This window comes from Crocuta crocuta, unplaced genomic scaffold (genome assembly GCF_008692635.1).
Source record: "Crocuta crocuta isolate KB4526 unplaced genomic scaffold, BGI_CrCroc_1.0 scaffold207, whole genome shotgun sequence".
NCBI lineage: Eukaryota > Metazoa > Chordata > Mammalia > Carnivora > Hyaenidae > Crocuta > Crocuta crocuta.
In genome coordinates, this window is record NW_027531996.1 from 2,190,681 (window position 1) to 2,216,960 (window position 26,280).

At 34.0% G+C, this 26,280-nt stretch overlaps 1 protein-coding gene across 2 annotated transcripts in view; it reads left to right on the forward strand.

Annotated features, from left to right (window-relative positions):
* The window catches only part of ZBTB41 (zinc finger and BTB domain containing 41), a 48,190-nt gene that overhangs the window by 15,287 nt on the left and 6,623 nt on the right, over positions 1-26,280 (forward strand). Inside the window, exons 6-10 of one of the 2 annotated variants that reach the window (XM_077775103.1) lie at positions 1,882-2,011; positions 6,472-6,567; positions 8,141-8,262; positions 9,700-9,805; positions 15,307-15,395. In XM_077775103.1, coding sequence (XP_077631229.1) covers positions 1,882-2,011; positions 6,472-6,567; positions 8,141-8,262; positions 9,700-9,805; positions 15,307-15,395 — 543 coding nt within the window. The remainder of the gene's footprint in view (positions 1-1,881; positions 2,012-6,471; positions 6,568-8,140; positions 8,263-9,699; positions 9,806-15,306; positions 15,396-26,280) is intronic. The other variant, XM_077775104.1, reaches the window with a different exon arrangement.

Consider the following 26,280-nt stretch of genomic DNA (forward strand, 5'->3'; position numbering starts at 1 on the left):
CCTAAGGTATAGGTTTAGTTTCAATTTAGAAATCTTTTAAAGTATTGGAACTTCTACATCGAAGTAAGTTGTCTTGCACAATAATTTCCTGTCAGTAAAAGTATACAGGCAGATTCTTGAACTGATAAGAATTGTTAAAGAAAGCATTCCTGAAAAGACGGTTGAACTAGAACCATGTATGTATATGTTTTATATATGTATATTATATATGTAAATATTTATAATATGTAGTATATATATTTCATAGGTATTCACACACACACACACATACACATACAGTTCTTTTACATCCCATTTCTATGTTTCTGTTGACTTGAATACTGTATGTTAGTTAAGTGGTTCAGGTCTGAGGTGTGGCCCGAGAATTTGCTTCTAACAAGTTCCCAGGTGATCCTGATGCTGATGTTCCAGATACCACACACATGAGTATTACTGCTTTAGGTTATTCAAAGTCATATTCAAACTGCCTACATTAGGATTATATATGCTATAAATCAGAGGGAGCAATATCTAAGAAATACAATCTAAACAGGACAGAAGAATTTTTTTAATGTTTATTTATTTATTTTTGAGAGAAAGTGCAAGCAGGAGAGGGACAGAGAGAGAGGGAGACAGAATCCCAAGCAAGCTCTGCCTCACATGGAGCTCAGTCTCGCGAACTTGGTAGATCATGACTTGAGCTGAAGTCAAGAGTCAGATGCTTAACCAAGTGAGCCACCCAGACACCCTGGAATAGAATAATTTTTAATGTATCTCCATGTATAAGTATAAAAGTTATAGTAGACTTTAAAGTCAAATCTTCTAATTTCATCCTATTTAGAGAGTTGGAATGAAAATCTGCTTTAGTAACTTCCCAGTGTAGCTTCATAAACAGAAGTTTAAGGAAGTTTAACTGAATGCAAAACTGGATATCTAATGTAGGGAAAAGACTGTAGGTATTTCATTTGAAAAACTCTGATAAGTAACTGAGCATGAAAGAGAGTGCTGCTTTCTTTCTTCACCCAGCTGGAGCCTTCAGTCGCTCATAGTTATTTCACTCTCTGCCTAACTTACATTTGCTGTAATCTACTCATCTTGGCACTTTATTTGCTTCATCTCTTTATCTCTGTGCATATGCTGAATCTCTTTTTTCCCACCTTCTTGGAGCCTTTTTTGGTGAAGAGGGGTGTAAGAGGCGATGGAGGGATTTTCCATAGTACTACTCGGAGTTAATAAATGAATAAAAGACTTAGATCTAATGGAAGATGAAATAAGAATATGTTGAAGATACTTCATACATTTTGAGGTCGTCTCTCAAAAGCGTGTTGAAATTCCCCCAAAACTACCGTGGCTACTGAACTATTTTGCTTATACATGTGTTTCTGAATTGCAGTGTCCAAATGCCATTGTCTTTCCATTGTTCTGCCATGATTAATTTCTCATTAGAGTTCACAGTAGATTCCACAGTATTTTCAGTGTAGGCAACATCATTAAAAATGTGTGGTTTTGAGGAACAATATATTTCCAGATTATGAACTCTTTGGAGTCCTTTGTTTATTCTTCCAAAGTTTCTCAGTACCTGTTTTCTCCAGAAATCTGGTATATAACATTTTTTACTTTAGTCTGATTTCAAACTAGGAATTGGCCATTTATTACATTATTCAACATTTATTATATTAGATGCCACACCCTAAACTCAGTTCTAAACATATAGAGATGACTGTAACTTGCCTTCTAGGAATAAACAGTCTAGAAGAGAAAATAAAACTATAAGTAAATAACTTTATTGTTTTATAATATATGCACTTACAGTGGTAGGTATACATTCACAACATGCTTATTAAATTTAACTTAGTATCGGTTTCTTAAACTTTAAAATGTACACTATTCTTTCCTTTTTAGGTCCTTTTCCATGTGATATATGTGGTCGCCAGTTTAATGACACTGGAAATTTGAAACGCCATATAGAATGTACCCACGGTGGAAAGAGAAAATGGACTTGCTTCATTTGTGGAAAATCAGTACGAGAAAGGTGAGGGATTATCTACACACCTAGAAAAACCCTGGTACTGTTATATACAAATAATTAACAAATACAGTTTAGAAGGATTAAGGTAATGCCAGATGTGAGATACTTGAATTATACTTTAATATGAAATTTAAGCACATGAGAAGAAATTATATAAAATGTCGTAGAAGATGATAGGAAGTCAGAATCTGTAGGTTTAGATGGTGAATTTAACATAGGTACCATTTTATTTCTTTCTGAAACTCTAGTAAGAAACTACATTAAAAGTTATTGACTGATTTAAAAGATAGTAAGCTACAGACAGAACGATGACAAGAACAACAGAGATTTGGAAGCTGGAAAGGAGATAAATCAGTGGTAACTGACCTAGCAGATCTAAGAAAGATAAATCCCAAAGTGGTGATGGAGAAGTTGAGAACATAGTTTACATCAGAGAATCCACAGAAGGAATAGGAGCAGGCAGTATCAGATGCCTCTGGAACTAGAGTGAAGGAGAGACAGAACAAGGAGCACTGGAATAAAGACTTCTTTAGAAGTTAGATTATTTGGATTTTCTTCTGACACCCACACAGGCCATTGCTGCTGGACACCAACTCCTCTCCCAACTCAGCAGATATCTGGACTGGACTATACCATGTTGTTATATGATGAATGCTTTCTGAATTCTAAAGCAGTGAGCCCCCGGCCTTATCCCTTCTGACCTCTTGGGTTTTAGATTTTATTCCCCTGGTAGTAGATTAGAAAACAATTCCCTGAAAATCTGAGAAACCAAAGGGCAAATATATTCCCTAACAAACAGTACACCTAGATCACCTATTGTGAAGCATAGTCATCAGGGCCCCCTCATGCTCTTTGACCATCCCATCTACTTTTTAGTCTATCACACTTAATCATGGGCAGATAGAAGAATTAAAAAACAGAGAAGGAAAACCTTTAACATGGAAGCTAGATTCCAACACAATCAGGAAGGGGAAAAAAAAAAAAAAACTTGAAGGAAATATTATCCAGAAAGAAGAAAACTTCCAAAAAATAAAAAATAAAAAAAGAATTTAAACAACTATTTTGGATATCCTATTGAAGATAAAGTTGAAGATAAAGAATCCATTACACAGGAACAGGATGCTATATAAAAGAGTCACTGACATAACAAATCACATTCAAAGTATTTCAAAATATGATAGACAAAGTAAACACCCTAATGGAAGGATTGAAGAAAAAGTTGAGGGCAATCTCCCAAAAGGTAGAGCAAAAATACAGAAATGTGAAATAAGGATTAGAACATTAGAGAATCAGTCAAGAGGTCCAGAAAGAAAGAATGAATAGTGAAAATAGCAAGGGAAAAAAATCATCACTGAATAATTCAAGATAATTTCTCAGAACTGAAGGACAGGAGTTGCCAGACTGAAATTACTCATCAAATGCTTAGGACATTAGATGAAAATAAACCTACTCCAATCTATATTGCTGTGATATTTCAGAACACTGGGGAAAAAAGAGAAGCTTCTATATGCTTCTAATTTTTAGGGGAAAAAAGTTACGGATATTGAATTACGTATTAGAATTACTTGGACATCTCTCTGAACAGCAATACTAGAAATAAGATGATGCAGTTATACTTTGAAAATTCTGAAAGAAAATTATTTCCAGCCCAGAATTCTGTTCTTAGTTAAATTAATAATCAATCCTAAGGATCATAAAGACAGTTTTCATGATATCAAAAAGTTAGTCTTTGATGTACTCTTTCTCATGAAGCAGCTCAGATGTATGCTTCACCAGAATGAGAAAGTAAACTGATGAAGAGGAAGATGAGGGCTACAGGAGATAGGAATTCTAATACTGGAAAGTGGCAAAAGGAATTCATAGGAGGATGGTGAATGAAGTTTCCAGGTTGTCAGATGTGCAACATATGTGTGCCACGGGTGGTCAGCCCACACTAGTAGTAGTAGTAGTGACCCATGACACGTTGGGGCTTGGCCTTGCTGAGATCCCTGCTACTATGTTCCCTCTTTTAAGAACTAGGAGTCAGAATGCTAGAGTAGGTCTGACCCAAAGTATTTTTCTTTTAATTTACTGTGGTAAGAACTTTTAACATGAGATCTACCCTCTTACTAAATGTTTAAGTGCATGATACAATATTATTAACTGTGGGCACAATGTTGTACAGCAAACCTCTAGAATTTACTACCTTGCATAACTGAAACTTCATACCCATTGAGTAGCAGCTCCACATTTCCTTCTCCCTGATTCAAATTCTTTTCTGTACTCTGACACTGTATGGTACCTGTATGCCAGTGAAGTTCCTATGATTATATTTATGTCTTGTTGCTTGATTTAACTGAGGATATTTGCTTGATTTCACAGAAATGTTTTCTGACCTATCCATGAGAATTAGAGATAGATAGTTTAGAAGCAAAATATATACAATAGCCTATTCACTTTGTATGTATTTCTGTCCGACTTCCAGTACCTGATCCACTCTAGATTGTCAGATGCTCTGATAGTGATGACCCTTATGTTTTCTGGTATTTATACATGACTTTACCCACTGACACGCTGGAAAGGGCTCTTGCTAATGCCATAGGCAGGCTGCAGCCGGACTTTGATACAGAAACCCTGTTCATATTATCTCATGGGCCCTTTAGCTAATAGTGGCAGTATTACTAGATTTGTGCTTACTACTCAGTTTTTTAAAAATATACAATATATTGTTTAGTGATATATACTACTAGGTAGTAAAACAAAGAAGAGAGAGAATAGTTGACATACATGGTTATTTGAGAGAACAGAGTGTAACATGGAGGCATTCTAAGGTATAGGAATATTCTTTGTCTTACTTTGTATGTAAATGTAATAATACTGTTCTTTAAACACTCTGCACAAATTTTATATTCTTCAGCATGCAAAAGTTTCATAATTTAAAAACACTTCTAAGGTTTTTAATAACAAATCGATATGGTAAAATAGGAAAATCAGTATGGTATATTTATATGAAAACTTACATTTATCGACTGGTAAATTATAGTTTATTTTATGCATTATAAATTCTTTTTATCTTAAAGGTCCTTCTATAAAAACAAAAAGCAGACAAACCAAAAACTAAAACAACCTTCCATCTTCTTACTTTTAATAACTTAATAGGTAGTGGTGCAGGGAAAGTTTTAGGGATATTTTCCACAAAGTTGGGAGCACCTGCAAATGCAGGAGTCAGGTGTTGCTGGGCCTTGTAGAAGAGCACCATCTACTGGCATAGATCTACCTTCATTTCATATTCAGCCCTCATGCTCACTGGATGTGGGCTTGAAATAAAAACCAAGTATTAGAGACAGTTAAAGCCTACAAAGGGCAGACACATTGCCTTTTACTTTCTTACCTCCCAGAATAACTGTGTCTAGCCTTACTCAGCTTTACATATGTAGGAAATCTCTGAGTGTTATAAGTATAGGAAACGCTAGCTATGTATTTGGAGCAGCAATGGTTACACAATAGCCTGTCAAAAGTTTAGAAATAACAAAAATCAATGAATCACCAAAGTAGTAATTAGTAAAATCTTATCATGCACACAGAAAATGACAGTTTGCAAACCAGGAGCACTCAAACCAAAACATGGAACAAGACTCAGGCGTATATTGTTACATGCAGCTTCTGTAATGAGAAAGCAGTGACCATTTATCCTGCACAGTGGTTGGTTATGATATTAGAATGTTCTTAAGTGATAGAGAATTGGTTAATGGTTACCCCGTATAAACCTTGGGAAACAGTCTTAAGTTTTCCCTGTGCTTTTCAGAGGCATAAACAAATGAGCCAGGTCAAGTTATCCTTGCAAAATAAGCTACATTAGGCTTTGTTTTTATGACTAAACTGGTTTTGTCTGCTTAGGAGATTTTCAAGGCTGGTCTCTTGTTTTTTATTTTAACAAGCCCATCTAGGGTCACTAGGGCTGGAGGCTTTAGAAATGGCAACAATTGTACTCTTTATACTCTTTCCCTTTTTCACATTGACATCTGGAAGTCACAAATACCTATAAAGATTTCTTTGGCTTAAAACATTCTTTTAACAGATACCAAGCACACATTTGAAAGGAATACTACTAATAAACTGGATTCCTTATATATTATTAAATTTTCTCCACTAAAATTCACAGCAGTTTTACCTAATTTATTAGTGACAATTGAGCATTTTTCATTGTACTTGAAAGTTGCTTAAGCTGTGTAGGTAAATCTTTGAGTAAACCAATGGCAAAGGAAGGCAAAGTTAAAAAACTTTTTTAAGAAGAGAGACAAAACAAGAATGTTTATGTGCTCATGAGACTAATTCCATAAAAAGCAAAAATACTGTAAGAGAAAGGGAGAATTGTCATAGTATCTTTAGCTTGAATACCTTTCTAGTAAGCTTTCTGGAAATCTATGTTTAATATAAATATTGCATTAAAAAACTTAAGATAAATGTTTATTTTTAAAATATAGGACTACTTTGAAAGAACATTTGAGAATCCATAGTGGAGAAAAACCTCATCTTTGTAGTATTTGTGGACAAAGTTTTCGTCATGGAAGTTCATACAGGTAAGTCAAGTCATTTTTTCCCCAGTATTAATTAAGATAAATTATATCTGTTTTAATTCTCTATTTTTTTAAGTCATTGCATTAGTTGATTGTTGAATTAAAACATTTCTTAGTACTCACGTAAACAAAATTATGCAAAAAACATTACTTATAGACTTTCCCTCTACATTACAACTTTTAACATTGTCTTCTTTCTGTAGTGCAAAGTATTAAATATTTCTTCATTATCAAGTTTGCTAAATGTTTTACTATCTGAGTCGCTGTCATTTAAGTGTTTATTTCATTACTTCTCTTTGAATTAAAATTCATTAAAGCTCCAAACTTAGATGTTCTAACCTTAGTGAATTTCATCACTTTTGACTATCAAAGAAATGGTGTGAAATATAGCAAAATTGAAAACTCTAAGATTATCAGTTTTGGAAAGTCTTCTGTATGTTTTGTTTTAACCTGTGTAATTGTTTTTATAGCTGAATCCCTGAGCACATTTGCAGTTTCTGAAAAGTTGGCTTTTTCCTGACTAAATGATAGGTGACAACCTACTTTGAGATATATGTACATTTCAAATTTTTATTAATGTTCCTAACATTTTTTTACACTTTCATTTATTATTTACCTCTTTTTAATTTTAAACAGAATGTGCTCCCTTTAGATGTAGTTCAGTCAGTTTTACTGATTGTAGTTATGGAATCAGTACTTGTTTTGGCAACTTGAATGGGAAAACTATTCATTTCACTAGGATATATATAGATGGAGAATTAGGGGTATAAGAATAATTCAAGTTAGGGGCGACTGGGTGGCTTAGTCGGTTAAGCGTCCGACTTTCGCTTAGGTCATGATCTCACGGTTCGTGGGTTCGAGCCCCGCGTCGGGCTATGTGCTGCCAGCTCAGAGCCTGGAGCCTGTTTCAGTCTGTGACTCCCTCTCTCTCTGACCCTCCCCTGTTCACGCTGTCTCTCTCTCCTAGAAATAAATAAAAATATTTAAAAAAAAAAAAAATAATTCAAGTTAAATGAATTTAAATACTTTAAACCTCTATAATCTGTCTTTGGGTGACTGTAAAACGAACCACACTTTGGTTAGTGTGAAGAAAAGTAGCAAATGTAACTGTCAGCAAGTGGATTACATATAAAATTTACTTAATTCTCATCTATCAATTTATAAGTGGTATTTGTCATCCAGGATAAGATTAATTTGCTGTATTATTTACTGCATCATATGTGTAAGTCACTTAACCTTATTTGTCTAAGTCCTTCTGACTTATTCCTACTTTTACTATGTCTGAAACTCCCCCAGTCAGATTACAACCCTAGACATTTAGTACATGCAGTGAAATAGATTTAGGATGTAAAAAATCAGGAAGGAATGCCATCCAGACATTGTATATGTTCACATGTTGAAGTGCTTTTTGAAAGAAGTGAGTAGCAACACTGGAGTCAGGTAGTGAGAGAGTGGGAAAGACTGACGGTCATAGATGTGGACCAAATAATGGATGAGGGTGGCTGAGTAAACAGCCCAGTTTCCCTTACTTAATCAAGATTTTCCCTTCGGTGGCACCAGTTTTTATGGCCTTCAGTTTTTTTCTTTATAGACTTCACTTGCGAGTACATCATGATGATAAAAGATATGAGTGTGATGAATGCGGGAAAACATTTATTCGTCATGACCACCTTACAAAGCACAAAAAAATACATTCAGGTAAGGTATATTTTGTGATGATGCTTACAAGTCCTTTAAAAAAGCACCTGAAAAGGACTTACTACATCATGTTTATGTTGGCTATAATTTTAATAATTTTAGTAATATATATGCTGGTCACTCCATCAATAATGCTGGTTCTGAAAACTTTCTTTTAAAACATCTGAAAGAGACACAATTTTATGACATGTTTTTGTCCACTGTAATTTTAATCATTTGGTTGCCATTTATGACTACAGACTATTATTTTGAAGTTTGTTTTAATCAAATTCTGAAAATTTGCATTTTGCATGTTATATGGATATGTGCAAAAATTGGTATTGACATTTCTGTAAAGAGAGATGCCAAGATAACAGTTTCCATTTTTATTGGATTTGATAGAAGTTAGCAAAACAGATGTTTGAAGGTAAATAATTATAATTCAGTGTTAACATTAATAGTGAATTTTTGAAACCCCATCTTTGGAAAAGAGTATCTTAGTAATCCTGATCAATTTCAGATCTTTATTCTATATTTATAATTTTTATATTCTGGGCTTTCTTTCATATTTTCCTCTCCGATTGATGTTCAGGAAGAGCTGAGAGAGCCAACTCTATGAGTATAATAATGGGAAAGAGCCCTCTCTATAACCATAGTAGAACAGGTGATTATTATTATTATTAGCAATCTAAATATGAAGCATGCAACACACATAATTCCTTTCTTAAATGATCCCAATGAGATTGCAAGTTGCAGTTGTTACCAGCACTTTTGAGAGTTGCTAACAGTCTGATGACTTTTTCACTGGAATTCTGCATTTTCATTTTTAGGAGGAGGATTCTAAATTCCTAATTCTAGAGATCATATGCCTTAATTGCATACTGAATTAAGTTAAGAGTGATTTTTAAAGCCCAAGCCTTTATAACCAAATATTAGAGATGAGAAATGGGACTCACCTAGAATTTTCGTTCATATTTGTATTTTGGGCTCATTGCAAATGTGTGAAATTCCCACATGTGAAAAATAATTTTTTTAAAAAGTACAAAGATCTGAAAATGTTCAGGTCCTTTTTATAAACAGCAAAACAGCCTTAAGTGGATTCAGTGTATTTTCATTTAAAGTGTTTGACATTCAGACATATATTACTAAAAAATTCCTGAGTTTTGAAGTCATTTCATTTATCTTACTCTGTTACATTAAGAAGTGAGATTTGAAGTCTTCAGCAGAAAGGCTATTCATTACTCCTGCAGGTGGGGAAAAGGGTTCACATCCATGAAAATAAGCATCGACTCATTGAAGAAAGGTACTTAAGTAAGGAATGTAAAGCATATAGCCCCGAATAAAGGGTGGCTTTACTATTCTGGTCTATTTTCTATTATATTATCCTGTTGTTTGGTCATTTATTTCTGAGGAGAAAACTGAAGTGCATATTATAATCAAACTATTTGGGTCTTTAAGGTGAGAAGGCTCATCAGTGCGAAGAATGTGGAAAGTGTTTTGGACGTAGGGATCATCTCACTGTTCATTACAAAAGTGTACACCTGGGAGAGAAAGTGTGGCAAAAGTAAGTGAAAAAGCAGTTTCTCATAATTACTACATTGGATAAGTGTAGTTTGGATGAAAATTGTAAGTTGTCTCATAGTTTATTTTGTTTAATTGGGGGTAGGTTAACTAACTCTTTTTTTTCTTCTATAGCTTCTCTGTTGACCCAGAGAAATTGAAGGAAACATTTTTGTTTACTTGTTTTCAGTTGACTCAAGGGTAGGAGGTAGTAGATATTGAAGTTAATAACTAATACAAAGTCTTGGCCTTCTTTGGGCCTTTCATTTATCTTTGGTTGCTGTTGCTCTGAGCGAAAAATATAATGTGCTGCCTATATATTATACTTAATAAGAGTTATTACTGGAAATGTTTCTAGTCAGAATTTAGATTTCTTCTTAATCATACTAAGCGTTTAAAATGGTATTTTCTTTAGGGGTGCCTGCGTGGCTCAGTCAGTTGAGCCTCCAACTCTGGATTTTGGCTCAGGTCACAATTTCACAGTTCCGAGCCCTGTGTTGGACTCTGTGCTGGCAGTGCGGGGCCTGCTTGAGGTTATCTCTCTCCCCCTCCCTCCCTCCCTCCCTCTCTCCCCCTCTCCCCACTCCCTCCCTNNNNCCCTCTCCCCCCTCCCTCCCTCTCTCTCTCTCCCACCCCACCTGCCTCCCACCCAAAATAAATATATTTAAAAATAAATAAATAAAATAAAATGGTATTTTATTTGAAGGAGGCACGTGCTGTCCTGAACACCAAGTTTTTAAAGAAATTTCAGTATACTTAACATACAATATTGTATTAGGTTCAGATGTACTCAATAATTCTGTGCATTACTCAGTGCTCATCATGATAATTGTACTCTTAAATCCCTTCATCTATTTCACCTACCCCCCTGCCACTTCTCTCTGGTAACTGTCAGTTTATTTCCTAAGAGTCAGTTTTTCCATTTGTCTCCTTTTTTCTTTAGAATACCAGCTTTTTAATACAATTTAGATATTCAGATTTAACAGATTAGTCGTCAAGTGTAAACATGTTCAGAGAATCCATGTTCTTGGACTAGGTGTTTGACACAAATGCTAAATAATACACATGGTCTAAGCTGCCAAGAAACTGTAGTTGTAGTTTATAGTACTGATCATGATTAACAAAATGTATATATTATCTTTAAATGTAGTAAGTGACAGACCACTTCGAAGAACATTAGGAAGTGTTGATTTCTGTCACTTCTTACATTTTCGTATACTGATCTATTGTTTCTTTCACTGATTTTGTTCAGTGATTCACTCATTGAATGAATGTATTCATTGTAATCTTTGAATTCTTGTGTTCATTAGATAGTAGAAATGCTGCCAAGCGCTGGGATAGAAAGATATACATGCTGCTGTAGAGAAAAGGAAATAAGAATTTCAATAGAGTGTTTCAGTTGGTGGAAAATAGATTGAACTGCACACTCACTTGCTCCAGAAATTCTGTAACTTTTTCTCAACCCCTTTATACCCTTAAAAATTATTCAGTATCTCAGGAACTCTTGTTATAGAAATAATAATATAAAAATATAAAAATTATTATTGTTTAAATAAACTATGTAAATCATGTTAGAAATTCAATTGAAAAAAATGAAGTCCTTGTTTATTAATTCACTTAAAAATAGTAATATACCCATCACATGCTCACATAAAAAGCAATTTTGTAAAAAATAGCAACTTAACAAAACAAATTAAAAATACTAAAAGAGTGGCATGTTTTACGTTTTTGTAAATCTCTCTGATGCCCTAATAGAAGACAGCTGGAATATTGTATCTACTGCCATGTGTTATTTTGTTTGACGTCAGTGAAGAAAATCTAGCCTCACTCTATATGTAGTTGGTAAAAGGAAGAGTATTATGATAGCAGTAGTCTTAGATAATTGTGGATATTAGTCTTTGCTACTATACCAAAACTAAGCAAGTGGTAGTTTCTTAAAGGTAGTTGTAAGGTGCAATCTGAAACAAAAGTAATGAAGTTTTCATACTCTGTTGCATTCAGTCCATTGTTCTTGTACTCTAATTTTTTTTTTTTTTGTACCTACGGAGTAATACGATGCATTTGTCCTTTGAAAAATATGGGTTCGCTAAGTTATGCCAATTTTCTAAATGTTAGCACATTTCACAATACAGGATCAACATTTGCTTCCAGCCTCTCAGAAAGGAGTATTGGGAAGCTGTCAAGACCACAAGGGCAGATGCAAGTTCTCCAAAATTTTTATACTAGCTTGAAAGCTCAGACTTTATCATTGATGACAAATATTGTCATTTTTTCCCTTGATGCAACAGGTTTACTTCCTTTAATTTTCATGAAAATATCTGCCAAAAACTCAGGTCTGTAATTGTGGTTTGTCTTTCATTCTTTCAAGTACAATGGTATTTCATGAAGAAAGTGGCAACTTCAGCTCACAACTCACTTTGTTTTGAGACAACCATTAAACGGTATGCTGTAGAAGTGCTTCTTGTGCCCTCCCCATTTCATCACAGAGAACATTACACACTCTGAAAGGTTGAAAGTTAGTAAAATTATAATCTCACTCCTTTACCACTTTTTTTTTTCCTGTTAGTGCCTGGTGGTAAAGAGCACAATGACTACTTTGGTACCACTACCTTGTTTAGAGCTGAGGCACCAGCAATTTTATCCACCATTTCTTTTGTATATATTATTAGTGCAAATGTCTATGTAATGAGAAATGAAAATAAATGTTATGGGATTATTTTGAAAATACCTTTGATCTTGCAAGCCTTGTGAAAGAGTTTTGGGATTCCCCCCCTGCCACAAGGGCCTGTGTGTCTATCTGCTGGCCTTGGTAATTTCGGAGCCTGAGCCTGTGGGCTCCACACTCTACTAGGGCTGGCTAGTAGTGGATCTAGAGTATGGAGCCTTACATATCATTTTATGGAACCAGTACTTATTCCTATATGATAAAAGACATTGTATATTTTAAAAGAGAAGGTGATTCTTTTGGGGTAGATTACTCTTATTGATGTGTAGAGGCTGGATTAGTGGTGGATAAATCGAGGCAAGTAAATCAACTAGTTTTAGAAGGCTGTTAGAATTTAGGAAAAAGATGGTGACGACCTAAACTAGGGGATAGAATTAATAATAAACAGTAGCAGATACTTATTTGAAAAATGCTTAGTTTTTTTATTGAAAGAATGGGAGCAGTCATGGATAATTCCTGTTTTCAAGTGGGTGGTTGATAAACCAGCCACTGAGATAGAGAATACAGAAGATGGACCAAATTTACAGGAGACAATGAATTGTTTGGTATATATTGACTTTGAGATGCTTAATAGAAACTCAAACATAGAATTTGACAGGTAAATAGAAGTCTAAATCTCAGAAGTGAAGTCTGAGTGTGTATCAAGATTTGTATGTGAATACGTAAAAGCAAATTATCCAAGGAAACAATGTGGGGAGTGATGAAGGTTAGCACCCCGCCTCCCACCCATTATTTTATAATGTTTCTTCTTGCCTTTTATAGATCTAGATTTCTTCGCCACAACACTATAGGCATTTTGGGTCAGATAATGATCTTTGTTGGGGAGCTGCCCTATGCATTGTAGGTTACTGGCTTCTATCCACTAGATGGCAGTAGCACCCCCCTACCTCCAGTTGTGAAAAAGGAAAATGTCTTCAGACATTACTAAATGCCCGTGCGGGACAAAATTGCCCCAAGTTGGGTACCACTGCTTCTTTCTGTGTGTGCCTACGGTGACCCTGTCTATATCTCTATTTGTATTTACCATGGATATGAATGGGATAGGACAAACTAAGTATACTGGTTACAGGTCTTTTGCTGAGTTTAAATCTTTGTTTCATCAAGTAGAAGTTAAGTTTTTAGAAGACAGGGCCTTGCATAGAGTTTTTGTAGCCACTCTGTAAATGTTGAGTTGGATGAATTGAAGTGTGAATGGCATTTGAAATGTTAGGCATACTATTGCTATTATTGAATATTGTAACAATATGCTAAACATCCCAGTAAAACTCAGTATGTTAAGAGCAAACTGTCTTACAGAACATTGTAGTAGCCCCTTTTTGAGTTAATTATTTTGCTGTGTATTCAATTAGATATGAATTACTTCCAAGGTGAGATGATAGACTTTTAATAACTATAATTTAATGCTAATAATTTTACATATATCTTTATCCTCACAATTTTTTTAAATGTTTTATTTCTGAGAGAGACAGAGATAGCGTGAGCAGGGGAGGGTCAGAGAGAGAGGGAGACATAGAATCTGAAACAGGCTCCAGGCTCTGAGCTGTCAGCACAGAGCCCAATACGGGACTCGAACCCACAAACCATGAGATTATGACCTGAGCCAAAGTTGGACGCTTAACCGACTGAGCCACCCAGGCGCCCCTATCCTCACAATTAAATTGGAGTCTAGGACTATTTAACTCAAACATATTCTTAGGCACTACGCTTTACTGCCTGATAAGTTAGTTTTGAGTAATTTACCAGCTTTTTATGTCTATTAATCTGTAATAAAAATAAAGGACTGGTATCTCATTCTTTTTTTAATTTAGGCATAAAATTTATTTTTAAGCTCAAGTTTATAATAGTTATTATAATTGTTATAAAATGAACCAGTTAGAGCAGTGTCACCCTTTTGATGAATGCGCATTTTTTAGATTCCTGCAGTTTCTTTTCAGTCAGCCTCAGTGTCTGTTTTGTAAATTAAGATATGCTTTACAAAGAGAGAAATTTGTTCTTTTTAGTGTGTAGTTCTGCACATTTTGATAAGTGCATGCAGTCATGTAATCATGACCAGAGTCAAGATATAGAATAGTTCTGTCACCCCTAAATTACCACTATACCTTTGTGTTCAACTCCTTTTTCTTCCTTCAGCTCATCATTGATCTGTTTCTGTCCTTATAATTTCTCCTTTGATATTTTTTAATAGCAAATAATAATAACACAAGTTCAGTGATTTAAATCTTAGAAGTAAGTGGTTTAAAGTTAAAAAGCCCAAGGACCTCTTTATATAGATTTATTCATTGAATATAATTGGAGGAGGAAGAACCAGAGATAAGGTCGGTACTTTTTATTAAAATTTTATTAAAATTTTTTAAAAATATTTATTTTTTTATTTTTGAGACAGAGTGAATGAGCAGGGGAGGGACAGAGAGAGAGGGAGACAGAATCTAAAGCAGGCTCCAGTCTCTGGGCTGTGAGCACAGAGCCCAGTGCAGAGCTTGAACTTGGGAACGGTGAGGGAGACAGAATCCACGAAGCAGGCTCTAGGCTCTGAGCTGTCAGCACAGAGCCCATCATGGGGCTTCAACTCACTAACCCTGAGATCATCACCTGAGCAGAAGTCAGACATTTAACCAACTGAGCCACCCAGATTGGTACTTAAAAAGTATTTCCACTTTCCTTTGGAGTTGTATGCTTTATTAATGTGAGAATTCTATATATAATTTTTGCAAATGCTGTAACAAATTTTCATTATGTTATTAAAGTTATATTGAAAACTCAACGCTTTTTATTTTTCTTAGATACAAAGCAACATTTCATCAATGTGATGTTTGTAAGAAAATTTTTAAAGGCAAATCAAGTCTGGAAATGCATTTTCGGACGCATTCAGGTAAAAGTTAATAGATACTTTACATATATCTTTGTATCATTATTCAGGAGTAAAATATGGACATTTAAATATTGTTGCTCTTAGTTAAATTTTTTTGCCTTTTCCCCATACGATTTTTACTTATGTTAAAGTTGATGTCATGAATGAGCAATATTCTGCACTTTCTCTGTAAGCTTCAGTACTTTTGAATATTATTTTGTAGAGTTCGGGAAAATTTTTTTCTATAGGAAATTTACTCAACTTTTAGCTCAGATTTCCCTGTTTTACGGAGGATTATGTTTCTTCTATATCTGTGTAACTCTCTGAAGAGAGTTTTCTTTTTTCTTCTCTTTTAAAAGAATAAATCCAGTATGATTTGATTGTCTTGCTTACCAAGTTACCATTGTATACTTTCCTTTTCACTTAGTGAGTTGTGATTTATAGGTAGTTATAGTAGAATGATTTGCTTCAGTTGCTTCCCAAAGGATATCATTTACTAAATCTTTCTTTTTTTCACCATTGGTAATGCTACCATATTTTAAAATACAGACTACTTTGAATTCTTTCTTATATGTTGTCTTAGTCCTTGTTTGACTTCCCACATAAATTAACAATTTTTAAAGCTTTCCTTTTTTTTAGAAGGATCTTCTTTAATAGTAGCATTTATGGCTACTTTGTTTTATATTTATTTGGATTTTGTCAAGCTGATGTTCTAGAAGAAAAAAATAATTGCATAAATATCAGAATGGGAAATCATTGGATTTGGGCAATTTCAGTAGCAAAGAATTGCAGTAAAGAATTTATTACTTATACAGTGCTGCTGTTAAAAATATTTACAGCTCCCTCCAAATGAAAAAGTCATAATTTGGGGGGTACATAAATAGGATACAATGAGGAAACTATATTAATGATATCTTCCATATTAGTTATAAATAACAAACTTAAACTCATGATTGGAAAGAAATGATGAACTTACAGAAAGTTAATTCAACCATTGATGATTTAAGAATTGTAAAACTGCAGGGATTATTTTAGAGGAGAAACTTCATAAGGAAACTTTATAACTGCATTAAGTTTTTTGAAAACATTCATTTATAGTAATTAGTCGATGACCAATGATAATGTAGAGTTTTCATTTCTAAATATCTCGGATGGAATTAGGTACAAGTTGTTCTTATAATGGAAATTGAGGACATGAGCTCTATTTTAGACTAAGGCAAAGATTATGGCAATTATGAAATGACAGTGAGAAGTCACCTAAAGCAGAAGTCAGGAAACTTTTTTGGTAGAGGGCTAAATAATAAATATTTAAGGCTTTGTGGGCCAGGCAGTCTCTATCATAACCACTCAACTCTGCTTTTGTTGTATGAAAGCAACTGTTGCCATGTGTATTCAAATTAACATGCCCGTGTTCCAATAACATTTTATTTGCAGAAATAGGCAAGAGGCTGTATTCGGCTTTTGGGAGGTAGTTTGCCAGCTCCTAATCTAAAGTGGTCAGCAAGCTACCCAGACAGGACTTCACAGTATGGCTGTTCCATGAACTGGTTGCCATGTTCCCAAGTCCATTCCTGAGATTTTAGAGGTCCAGAAAATCATTTTTATATCTATGCACAAAGATTGTAAGTATTCTTAGGAGTTCTTCATAATAATCACTGGAAATAGATTCACCAGAATGTCAGCTTATTATTCACCTTCTACAAAATGAATAGTGTACTACCCAAGGTATCCTTTTTCTCTAAGCAAAGAAGCAGAGTTGCTAAATCTGTTAATTAGAAAAATTGCTGGATGTAGTTCTAGACTAAAATTAGGTAGTAATTTTTATGGATTGGTTTATCAGGGAAATGGTGAAGGATACAGAGTCATCTTTACCCATGTAACTGTGTACCTCTTTTGGGACCAGAATAAATTTGCTTCCCAGATTATTTTTCCCTAGCCAGGATACCTAATTTAGTATATTATCTAAATTGCTAAATTCTTAGTTTTTGGAATCCCCTTAATTAGACTCTATATAGACCTTTTCTGTTAATATATTCTTTCTCTAGACAAGGTATAATTAATGGGTTGGTTTCAGTTTTGGACAGGTCAGTACACTTAATTGGTTCAGATGAGTAGTTATGATTAGTGCCTAGTCCCGAACTTGCAAATAGTAGGTGCTTAATATATATTTGTTGAATGAATGAATTTATCATGTTTTCCTATGACTAACCTCTGATCTATCTGGTATTTTCAAACTACACAATTAGAGAAACTGGTTGGAATATAGATATAAGATTTTCTTCTATAAAGGGCTTACTCTCATCCATTATGTATTTTGTTTGTTGTAATTCTGAGAGTAGTGATTACATCTTTTCGTCACCAGTAGCCTTGTTGAAATGTAGTGCATTTATTTTAAATGGGCATTAAAGCTAGTAAATTTAGGACTTGAGTTTAGACTTGGCAGAATTTTTTAAGCTGTGTGTAAAGTATCCAAAATGTAATGAACTGCTCAATGAATTTTTGTGAATGAATACATCCACATAACCACCACTCAGATGGGTATATAGAACAGTACCAGAATTTCAGAAGTATCCTCTCTGGCCCCTCCCAATCAGTAAACTCCTTGCCAAATAATCATTATTTTGACTTAACATCACCACTGATTAGTTTTGCCTGTTTGAACTTCATATAAATGGAATCATATAGTATGTACTCTGTTTTGCCTGGTTTATTTCACTCAGTATGATGTCCGTGAGATTCATCCATGGAAGTGGTTTGTTTCTTTTCATTTGCATATGAATATACCACAATTTACTTACCATTGAACTTTGATGGGCCCTTGGTTTGTATTTACTTAGATCTATTATGAATAAAGATGCTCTGAAAATTCTTGTTTATGATTTTTCAAACACAAATGCATTTATTTCTCTTGTGTATATGCCCGGCCATGGGATTGTTGGCCGATAGGATATGCATATGTTCTACTTAGTAGACACTACTGAACAGTTTTCCAAGGTAGTTGTGCCAGTTTCTACCAGTAAGTATATGGTTTATGAGAATTCCAGTTGCTCCATATTTTTACCAACACTTGATACTGCCCTTTTTAAAGTTATTATGATGAATATGTAGCACTATGTCAGTGTGGCTTTAATTTGCATCTTTGTGGTAAGTAATGATATTGAGCACCTTCCTATATACTTACTGGTCATTTGAATATCCTCTTTCATGGAACACCTGATTAATTCTTCTGCTGATTTTCTTAAACTAGATTGTCTTTTTTTTTTTAAATGCTTGTTTATTTTTTAGAGAGAGAGAGACAGACAGTGCATGAGCAGGGAAGTGGCAGAGAGAGGGCAAGACACAGAATCTGAAGCAGGCTCCAGTCTCTGAGCCCAGTGTGGGACTGAAAATCAAACTGTGAGATTGTGACGTGAGCCAAGGTCAGACACTTAAATGACTGAGCCACCCAGGTGTCCCGTTTTCTAATTGACTTATTAGAGTTCTAGCTATATTCTGGATATGAGTCCATTGTTGGATATCTAAATTGCAGATATATTGTACTCTGTGGCTGTCTCTTCACTCTAGTAATGGTGTCTTTCAGTGTTAGGTAAAGATCAAAGTTCTTTTTTCACTTGTTTCTTTCTGTTTTTTCTTTTTACATGTGGCTTCCTAGTTACCCCGGCACCATTTATTGGAAAGATCATCCTTTCCTTATAGCATTTCATTGGCATATTTGATTTAAATTAAGTTATGCTATTTGTGTGGTTTGTCTCTGGGCTCTGTTCTGTTTTACTGCACTGTCGGTATGTCCTTGCTTTCTTGCTGCTGTGCCATTTAAATTATTATGGCTGTTGATATCTGGTAGTGTAAGTTACCAACTTTGTTCTTTTTTGGTGTCTTTATTATTCTTGTTCCTTTATGTTTTTATGTAAATTTTGAAACAACTTACTAATTTCTAAACATAAACATCTGCTGGGAATTTTATTGGAATCCCATTGAATACATAAGTCAGTTTTTCCCTTGATTGTCTCTATAAATATTGAATCATTAATCTGTGAACAGTCCCTACATTAACTTAAGTCCTTTTAAATTTTTCTCAATATTGTAGTGTGGGGGCGCACCTGGCTGGCTCAGCCAGTGGAGCATATGACTCTTGATCTCAGGGTCATGACTTCAAGCCCAGTGTTGAGCGTGGAGCCTACTTAAAAGAAAAGGTGTTATCGTTTTTAGTGCAGGTATCTTAAACATTTTCATTAGATTTATATGTAGATGTTTGATGTTTTTGTACAAAATTTTATTGTATTTCTTATTTTATTGTATTTATTTCTGATGTATAGAAATGCAGTTGAGTTGGTATATTGACTTTTTATCCTATGACTTTACTATAGTTTTAAGTTCTTTTTAGATTTTCCAAGATTACAAACTGGCCATCTGTGAATAGTGATTATTTAATTTCTCTCTTTCTAAATCCTTTTTTCTCCCTCTCTGCCCATTGCTTTGGTTGACATCATCAGTGGTATATGAATAGAAATACTTATAGTGGACATCTTGCCTTATTCTCAATCTCCAGGGAAAAGCTTTCAATATTTCATAATTAGATATAATGTTTTGTAGCTACTGTTTATCAGATAAACAAATTACCATCTATCTACAGGCCCCTGGGTGGCTCAGGTGGTTGAGTGTCCAACTTTGACTCAGGTCATGATATTACAGTACATGAGTTTGAACCCCACATTGGGCTCACTGCTGTCAGTTTGTCAGTGCAGAGCCCACTTTGGGTCCACTGTCCACCTCTCTCTGCCCCTCCCCTGCATATGCTTTCCCAAAATAAATAAATATTAAAAAAGAAAGAAAGAAAGAAATTACCATCCTTTCCTAATTTATTTAGAGTGTCATGAATAGGTGTCAGATTTTTTTCCTGTAGTTATTGAGGTGATCAGATCTTTTTCCTTTGATAATGTGACAATTACATTGATTTTTTTTTAACTTTAAATCTTACATTCCTGAAATAAACACATATTGGTCATGTATTACCTTGTTACTATATAGTTGAATTTAATTTGCTTATATTTTGTATCTTTTTTTTTCTTTTTCTTTTCTTTTTGGTCTATGTTAATTAGACATATTCCCTTTTTTCCCCCTTATAATATCCCGGACAGGTTTTGTTATTATGACTTTGCTGGCCTCAAAAAATAATATGGGAAATAATACATCTTTTTAAATGAAATGGATAAGTTTATGTAAAGTTGACATTTTTTTCCTCATCAATATTTGGAGGAATTCACTGATAAATCCCTCTGAACTTATTCTTTATGAAGAGACTAAGTCAAAGATTCTTGGGGTGGCTGGGTGGCTCAGTTGGTTAAGCACTTGACTCTTGATTTCAGCTCAGATCATGATCTCATGATTCATGAGATCAAGCCCCATATTGGGCTTTACACTGATAGTATGAAGCCTGCTGCTTCTTTCAAAATAAATAAAACTAAAAGAAAAAAAGATTCTTTAACAGTTACAGAGCTATCATTTTTTTAATTTTTAAAGAACTCTAATCTAAAATTATAAGAAATCTATCTGCAGAATTCAAGGTATCCTATTATGTATCTTTTCACTGACTGTAGGATTTTTTGATATTTCCTTTGTTTATACATGTTTTTATTTCATTTCTGCTTTTTGTTTTTCTGTTTTATTTGGGTTTAATTTGTCTTTCCTTAGCTTTTTTTTTTTTATCGATGCCTAACTTGTTAATAATTTTAGCATTTCTTTTTTTATTGTATGTAATTTAATATGCTAAGTTGCCCTTCAGATGTTGCTTTCAATTCCACACTTTGTTTCATGTTTTCATTATAAATCATTTAAAATATTTCCTAATCTCTGTTCAGATTTGTTCTCTCATTTATGGCTTATTTAGAAATGTATTGCTCAATTCCTAAATATTCGGGGGTTTTCTAACTATTTTTATGTTACTGATGTCTAGGTTAATTCTACTTTTACCAGAGAACATGTGTTATTATTTGAATATTCTACATTCTTGATTTTTTGTGTGTGCTTATTCTATAAGTTATTGAGAGATCTATGTTAAAATCTCATACTGACCTCATGATTGAAGATTATACTTTTTCATTTTGAGTTCTTTAATTTTTTGCTGTATTTATTTTGAGGCTATGTTATTAGATATGTACAGATTGCCGTATCTTTTGGCCCAGTGGTACTTTTTAGCATTATAAAATATTCCTCTTTATATTGGGATAAAGATTTACCAGTTGTCTTTTGGATAATGTTTATGTATATTTTTTCTATCTTTTTACTTTCAGTCCTTCTATGGGCTTGTATTTAAAGCTGTGTCTTTGGAGCATCATTTTTATTATCTGTTATGATAATCTTTTATTGAGATGTTTAGTCATTTAAATTTTACATAATACTCATTTATTTGGGTTTAAATCTGTCATCATGCTATTTGTCCCTCCTCTTCCTTGATGCTTTCTTTCTCGTCTTCACTTCCTTGAAATCATGAAGGATTTTTATTACACGTTTTTCCCTTAGTGCTTGTCAGTTGTATGTTCTTTCATTGTTTGTCAGTAATCACCGTAAAGATTGCTATCTGTATCCATAAATTTTTAGTCTACCTTAAGTTAGTTCTTTATCAACTTCTAGACAACCCAAAAAAACCTTACAACACCCTTATCTCTCACCCTTTATGCATTGCATTTTAATTCTACATATACTTTAAACCACATAAGACATTATTTGTTGGTTTGTTTTAAATAACCCATAATGTTTGTTTGTAACCATATATGTACCCTTGACTGTTTACTGCTGGCTGCATTAACATTCTTCCTCCTGGAATCATTTTTCTTCCATGTGTGGAACTCCCTTCGAGCATATCTGCAGGCACCAAGTTCTCTTAGGTTTCAATTTTCTGAAAATGATTTTATTTTACTTTATGGAGAAATATTTTTCCTGACTATATAACTTACAGTAGCAGCTAATTTTCTTGCATTGTAAATATGTCATTTTTTTCCCTCTTTGAACTTCTTTTGTTGTTGAAAAGTATACTGTTAGTCTTATTGTTGCTCATTTAAAGGAAATGCCTCTTTTTAATTGGCCGCTTTTTAAGATTTTTCTCTTTGATTTTTAGTAGTTTTATTTTAGTGTGCACAAATGTGTTTTTTTGCTTTGTTTTTTTTCTCTTGTGAAGTTTGTAGAACTTAATTGCATCTGTGACTTGCGATGTCTTTTGTGTAGAGCAGATCTTCTTAAAACTCTTCTCCTCTTTCTAGGATTCCAGTTTATGTATGTTAGATATGTTACTTTGTCTTCTATATATAGATCTCATGCTTTTTCTGTATTTTCAATCTATTTCTCTTTGTGCTTTCACATAGATAATTTCTATAGATCTATTTTCCATTGTACTAATTATTTCTTCTGTGGTGCCTAATATGCTGTTAAATCTATCTACTGAATTATTCAGTCATCTCTTCCAGAATTTCCATTTTCCCATGGATTCCAATTCTGTGGTGAAATTCTCCTTTCCTGTATTTTCTTAAACATATTACTGATATTCATCTTAATATTTCAGTCTTATGTAATTTCTCTTCATCTTTAGGAGTATCTATTATCTCCCCCATCTCAGCATTTGGTCATTTGGTTCTGTTTCTTGACATGCCTGACCGTTTTGAAATGAACCTTAGATTTTTGTAAATGAAAAATTGTAGAGGCTCTTTTTAAAAAAAATCTGTTTAATGTTTTATTTATTTCTGAGAGAGAGAGAGCATGAGCAGGGGAGGGCCAGAGAGAGAGGGAGACACAGAATCTGAAACAGGCTCCAGGCTCTGAGCTAGCTGTCAGCACAGAGCCTGATACAGGGCTCGAACCCATGAACCGCGAGATCATGACCTGAGCCGAAGTCGGACGCTTAACCGACTGAGCCACTCAGGCACCCCTAGAGGCTCTTGAAGTTGTATTCTTTCCCAGATATATTTAATTTTCTTCTCACAAGTAGATAGAATGAGATGGCATTGATCTGTTCTTGTCTATTTCTGATCTACCTTTCTCCTAGTTCATCATTATTCTGGTGAGACTTAAACTCTAATCTTTATCTCCCCAGTACCCTTGGGTTTGCTAAAATATCTTTTCATCCCTTCAGTATCCAGCCTCTAGTTTCTAGGTGTTTCATCCAGAGAGACATCATCCCAATGTTCATCTTGGGAGTTGGCAAATATCAGTATTTTTTTCATTTTTGTTGTTCTTTCCTTTCCAGGCTCTTGACTCCTTAAATCCTTGGTAGTCCCAAACACTAGCTTTTATCTTCCCATTCCTGTGGAATGTCATCAAGCCCTCAGTTGCCACTTTGCCTCTTAGTTCCCCATACCCAGGGGATTTATTTTATTTATTTTTCCCCATACCCAGAGGATTTATTGATTTATTTTCACTAAATCTGAAAGTCCACTGAGGAAAGAAAACACCTCTATACCTTTCTGTGCCTCCAGAATCTTGGCCCCTTATGTCTTGGCTGCCTTGTTTGTACTTCATTGCCTCCAAAGAGTAGATTTTTTGAGTTTTAAAAAATCTTTTACCTTTTCTTCTTCACTAGCAAGAGACATAGTTGTGATATAAACTACTCCATCAAGTTTGAATGGAAGGTCTCAAGTTATATTTTCATATACTAATTTTTAGTATTTAAACATAACTGATCCATTGGAAGACAATTTTTAATTCTAAAGACTCATAAGTTACTATGATTTTAGTTGGGAAAGATGCTACATTTGAGTATTGTTTTATCTATTTCCACTCTTAAAAAATAGACTCCTTTCTCTGTATCTTGCAGGAGACCTTTCCTTTGTTTCCTTAGGTCTCTGATTTATGATCCTGAGATGGACCCAACTTGAGTTCATTGTTGTCAAATAGGTACTTTCACTACAGAAAGATTTGCCTTGCTGTAGAATGTTCTTTCAATAAGTATTCCTTCTTAAATCCACAGTATTGACTCTTTTCGCTGTGTATCTCTATAAGCACTCCCAAATTTGCTTTTTAGATATAAGAACATTAACATTTCTTTTGTGGATCTTTGTCTTCTTACAAACCTAAATTGATTTTCTTCTGTGAAAAAATGACATTTGTTTAAAATGATTATAGAAACTTCTCAAAGCAATATGCCTGGTCCCAATTTCCTAAAAGTATTTGTGGGACAGTAGAACTGATTGACTATGACATTAAGTCATTTATAAAAGCTTTTTAATGAATGTGCTTAAGAAACTCATGGCTAATACTGTGCCAGAGGATAATACTTAAAACCAATACTTTTATCTTTCAAAATAAATTCTATGCTTGTTGGTAGTGTAGTAATGCTATGCTAGAGTTTGTATTTATTTATTTATGCTATATAATTTTTTTCTTTTTTTAATTTTTTTAAATAGTTTATTGTCAAGTTGGTTGCTCATTAGAGTTTTTATTTTTTTTAAAAAAATTATAAAATACTCCTGGCATGACTGGTTTTAATGCCAGGAATTAAAGAACTTTCTAGTTCTTGCATTTTAGAAGTGTAATTTTTTTTCAGAACATTATTTTATAACCTTTTTCAAAATATTGTCCCTGATTCTAGTATTTCAGGTGAAATCAAATGTTGGCTATAGTGTGTTCTACACACAGTTGCAAATACTATCTTTTCAAGAATTTTAACCCTTTATATAATGTTTTACTTCATGTTTTACTTCCTCTCTAGTGAAATCAGTCATGATACTAGTTCAAAAACAAGTAGAAACCTCCTAGTACCGGGAACCAGCATCCCAGCCTGTATAAATTTTCTGTAGTAGGATTTGAAAGTTTTTATGGGCCACAAAATAACAATTAAACAATAATATTTAATGAATAATTAATTGTTTGGTATTAGTGGCTCAACTTGAAGATGCAGTTCTTTTAATTTTCTAGGAGAACTGGCTTTGTTTTAAATGGAAGGGTAAAAAAAAAAAACAGTGATAGCAACAAACCCATATAACAATCAATATAAAATCTTTTCATTTAGTTTTAAAATATATGCCTTTATGTTTGTTGTACAATTGTATGTCTGGGTTTATTTGTGGTTTTTTTGCTGCTATAGCAAATTACCATAACCTTGGTGGCTTAAGTAATACAATTGTGTATGATCTTAGATCTCTGTTGGTGAGAAATCTGATATGGGCTAAAATCTAGATGTTGATAGAGCTGCATTTCTTTATGGAGGTTCTAGGGAAGAATCTTTTTCCTGCTCAGTTGGGTTGTGATAAAACCATCTTTGAGCTGTAGGACCAGGACCCAGGTTCTAGTTTTATTGCTTGTTGTAAGTTGAGAGTATTTCCCAGGTTTGGAGGCCACCATATTTCATGGGTCTTGGCCCCTTTTCCCATTTTCAAAGCCAGCAATGAGGGGATTGAGTTCTCTTGTTTCATGTCTCTGATGCATTTTTTCTTCTTCAGTTATCTTCTACTTTTAAGTCTCCTGTGTTTAAATTGGGCCAGGCTGGATAATCCAGTTAATCTCCTCATTTCAAGATCCTTAATCTGCAAAGTCCCTATTGCTATGGAAAGTAACATATTTACTGCCTCCTAGAACGTGTCATCTTTGGGAAGTCATTATTCTGCCTACCACACTGGCTAACGTATGAATTTATAATATTTCATATTAAAAAGAAAAAGGAAAACTACAGTGTGGAAACCTGACTCAGGAGGAATTGAAAACCAGTTCAGTTTCCATGTTCTTCACCCTGATCCACTCTCCTGATGTTGACCTCAGGTTAGACATTAGGTATTACTACTTCCTAGTTTGATTCTAAGAATGCAGTTCATCAGAGTTGCTGTTTTCATTTTTATCCTTCTTAGGTGGGAAGAAATCAGATGTTTCAGTTTTACAACTTTTTTAGGGGCTATAGTGGGAATAAAAACAAGCAATAGTAATA